This window comes from Populus euphratica, unplaced genomic scaffold (genome assembly GCF_000495115.2).
Source record: "Populus euphratica unplaced genomic scaffold, PopEup_1.0 scaffold1018.1, whole genome shotgun sequence".
NCBI classification, from domain to species: domain Eukaryota; kingdom Viridiplantae; phylum Streptophyta; class Magnoliopsida; order Malpighiales; family Salicaceae; genus Populus; species Populus euphratica.
Window position 1 is genome coordinate 59,975 of NW_011500870.1, and position 3,888 is coordinate 63,862.

The 3,888-nt window shown below is 31.7% G+C and overlaps 1 protein-coding gene across 1 annotated transcript; it reads right to left on the reverse strand.

The window, feature by feature from the left end:
• Positions 1 to 482: 482 nt before the first annotated feature.
• LOC105116664 (caffeic acid 3-O-methyltransferase 1-like) lies at positions 483 to 2,137 on the reverse strand. Its single transcript, XM_011014104.1, has 4 exons — positions 1,653 to 2,137; positions 1,216 to 1,526; positions 1,008 to 1,072; positions 483 to 929 (listed from the first exon to the last, which is right to left on the reverse strand). The coding sequence occupies exons 1-4, from the start codon at positions 2,054 to 2,056 to the stop codon at positions 594 to 596; spliced, it is 1,116 nt and encodes a 371-aa protein (XP_011012406.1). The 5' UTR covers positions 2,057 to 2,137; the 3' UTR covers positions 483 to 593.
• Between the last annotated feature and the right edge of the window lie 1,751 nt (positions 2,138 to 3,888).

Consider the following 3,888-nt stretch of genomic DNA (forward strand, 5'->3'; position numbering starts at 1 on the left):
AACTTTATATATATATATATATATATATATATATATATATATATTGTAATTAATACTCTTATTTTTTATTTATCATTTAGTTCACCTTTTTTCTAAATAACAATTAATATTAATATTTCTTTTTTTTTAATTTTATAATGCTTCAAAGATATTATAGTAATTTATTTTTGAATTTTTTCCTTTCATAATTTAAATAAATAAATAAATAATATTTATATGATTTTTTTTATTTTTTTTTGTTCTTAACAATCATAATTAACCTCTAAGATAAAATAAATAAAATTTATAAAATGAAAAGGAAAATCAAAGTTAAATATTTACATGTGCAATTATCTTATACTTTTACTAAGAAAATTAATCTTTTATTTTAGTATTTAATTAACATTAATAATATTTTTTTAGTTTATTTATTTGTATATTTTTTAATTTATTTTATTAAATATTAACAATATCTTTGTTTCTCGAATAAAAAAACTATGACATCCCAAAACATAAATATAACAAAAATTTATAAAAAGAAAAGGACAGTCAGCGACTGGCTTATCGATACACGTCATATATATCGGCTACTCAACTGTAACAACTTTAGCAGTTCACTTCGCTGCTATGGCAGCAGTACTAGCAGTTGCCTTCTTTTTAATGAACTCAACAACTGAGAAAGAACAGGCGGAACAGGCAACTCGAAAATGAGAAAACCCTGCTGCTTTGGCCAAACGTTCAAATTCTTTTTCTGTCCTTTCATTTCTCTTCGGATTCATGTTTGTCACGAATAAATAATTCTGCAGCAAGCTTCTATCTGCAACACTGGTACCGGGGCTTTCAGGAATTACCATTTCCACTACTATCAACTTTCCGTTGTCCGGTAAAGCTTCATAGCAATTCTTTAGTACTTTCAAGAAGTTCTCATCATTCCAGAAATGGGATACCCACTGTTTCGTTCAAAAATATTGTGATTGTGAGTACAATACTCTGAAGCGTGAATTTAACAGAGTGTTATCAAATCTCACCTTCATGAAAATGGCTTCTCCTTTAGGAATGGTTAAGAATACATCTCCTGCAACATGCTCAATACCTGCAATAGAAATAAAACAAAAGATTTAACAATTTCTAACACAGCTCAGTTCATCTGTTTCTGTAATTAGTCAGAAAGCTCAACATTCCCAGTAAAGAACAAGGCGAAGAAAGTCAATTATAAGATCAGAACAAATTCAGTACCTGGATAGGATGGTGAGTTTTCTATAACTGGAGCCAAATCAAAGTTGATGCCCTTAATAGCAGGATACTTTGAGATGATCATATTAAGGACAGAACCATTGCCACCACCAACATCCACCAAGGATGTTAGACCTTCAAAGCCATCATATATGTCCAAAATCCTCTTCATAAATAAAGGGTTGAAACCTCTAACAAAGCCACTGAATACTTCACCAAATCTTGGATCCTTTTTCACATACTCCATAGAACTCATCCCATAAGCCTTCTGAAATAGAAACCCTCCTTGAAGAATAACATCTTTTAAGTGGTACCTGTTGTTTGTTTCAATACGACATATTACAAAATATTATAATCGACATCCTTTAATGTTTCTCTTCATAAAAAGAATCAGGAATGAAAAGAAGAAGAAGATAGTTTTGGAGACGATCCAATATTACCAGAGATCCACTGTGACTTTATCTTGAATAACAAGAAAATAGGGACTCAAGGACCCTCCATCTTCCTTCTTGACAAAGTATTTGGCTATTGGTGCCAATCCATATAACCTTTGAACTTGATCACTATCTTGATTCTCGGTGGCTAGAGAACAAGTCAGAATAGAATGGCTAGCAAGAAGGCACAGGATACGGTCTAGTACAATAGGGGCATCAGGGTTGTTTTGAGAGGGAAGTTGAGAGGCAATCTGTGAGGCTGAGAGCAAGGCACCAGGGCCAGCTTTTTCTATGATCTCCAGAACTCCTAGCTCAATTACTGCTTTGAAAACCATAGGCAGAGTTGATGCACTTGCAAGTTGCATGGCATACTGGAGATGATAGTCTTCTTCATTGCTTGAGGTTGCCATTTGTTTATCTATGGAAGTTCTGGTTCTGATTTTGACTGAGAAGACAAAACACTAGTTTACGGACAATTTGCTATCGCTCCTCTTATTTATCAAGCTAACAAGATGACAACATTAGACCTTTTGACTTATCTTCTGCTCTAACAAAGTCCAAAATTAGGTGGCGTTGCCGGAATATTTTATTTGGGGTGGCTTGACCGGCAACTTGATTTTTTAATCCTCCTATCTGGATTCCTTAATTTCCATGTATTCTTGTTCATTCAACGTACCAAGCAAACATTTGAATTCTAGATGTTCAACTTGCTTCCACAATTTGGTCTTCTCATCTCCTCACTCCTCATTCAATACCTTTTTGGGAGTATGTTGCTGAAATGTGGCATAGAAAAAAGTTAGAAAGCAATATTATAAGTTTCCAATTCCATGGGGAAGAGTTTTTTTTTTTTTTTTTTCCAGCCTTTCATGAATCCTACATCTTGAATTTTCTTTTTTTTTGAGTAATTAGGCTTAATAATTTTCTTTGTATAAGTGCATCATCTTTACAATGACTAATGAAAAATTAAGATCAACTTTTTAAAATATATTTAAAACAAGAGTAGGCACCACATATTTACAAACAATATTATTTTCTAAAATTACCCTAAAAAATAAACAAGTTTAAAATCTATTTTGAAAATTTTAAAAACTTTGTGGAAGGGACAACACCACCCAAACATCCAATCATCAAGTTTAAGAGGTTTTAAATAACTATTTTGATTTAAAATTTTTATTTATTAATTAAAATTTTAAGATATAATTTATATTATTTATTAATTAATAAAATAAACAAGAAACTAGTTAAATTTCATGTTTGATAACAAATTCACCATACTCTTATAAGCAAATGCAAAATAAAATATGTAATATAATTTCTAGCATTTAATTCAAATCTCAAGCTTTGAATTGCTCCAAACGGCTATCATCTAGACGACTTCCTTTCCATATTTCAGAGTACAATTCTTCATGCGTGAAATCTTTATAGATTGCTGGATGCTCATCATCGATCAGTTTATTAAGAGGTCCTATTTTAGAATCATTTGATGGAAATCAAAAGGAAACAATGGATAAACGTTCTCTCTCAGAATTAAGATGAAATTAAGATGAATTAAATAAATAAATAAATTATAGCAACTAGAAATATCACAGGATCTTAGCATTGCGTTGTTAATCAATAGGATGGCCTGCATCGGATTTACAAAAATATTTTTTCTCTTGTAACAAAATAATGGCTTGATTGTTTACTATGCAAAGCCATATGACACTCTAAATTTTATTGGCCAACTAGCTAGAGGACCAAATAATCAAGTTTATTATCCGACTATAGGGTCAACTAATTAATTTTTATGGTATATTTATATTTCTATCAAGTTCTATCATTTACCTTTATTTAAAACATTTTTTTTATTTTCATCTTTTTTATAGCAACTTTTTAAAATATTTTTATACAAAAAATATTTGTAATTATTATATTTTTATACGATGGATACTCTTCCTCTGGAAGCAGGGGAAGTCCGTTCGGTGATGCCACCGAAATGGCTTCAGCTAGAACAATTACCCTCGTCAATCCTCGGTATCCCACGTCCTCACGACTCTCCCCTGACATGAAGATAAGCATCACCAACAGTCCAACAATGGTAGTACAGTTGACTTTTTGTACCCAGCAAACACGGAGCAAACCCGAGCTATGTTTATCTTTATCCATGAGATCGTCATCCTATAAGATAAGGGATGAAGTTCGTGGATGAAATCCAGCCCTATAAAAGTAGAGACAGAAGCAGAGAGCAGACCAGGAGGTCATC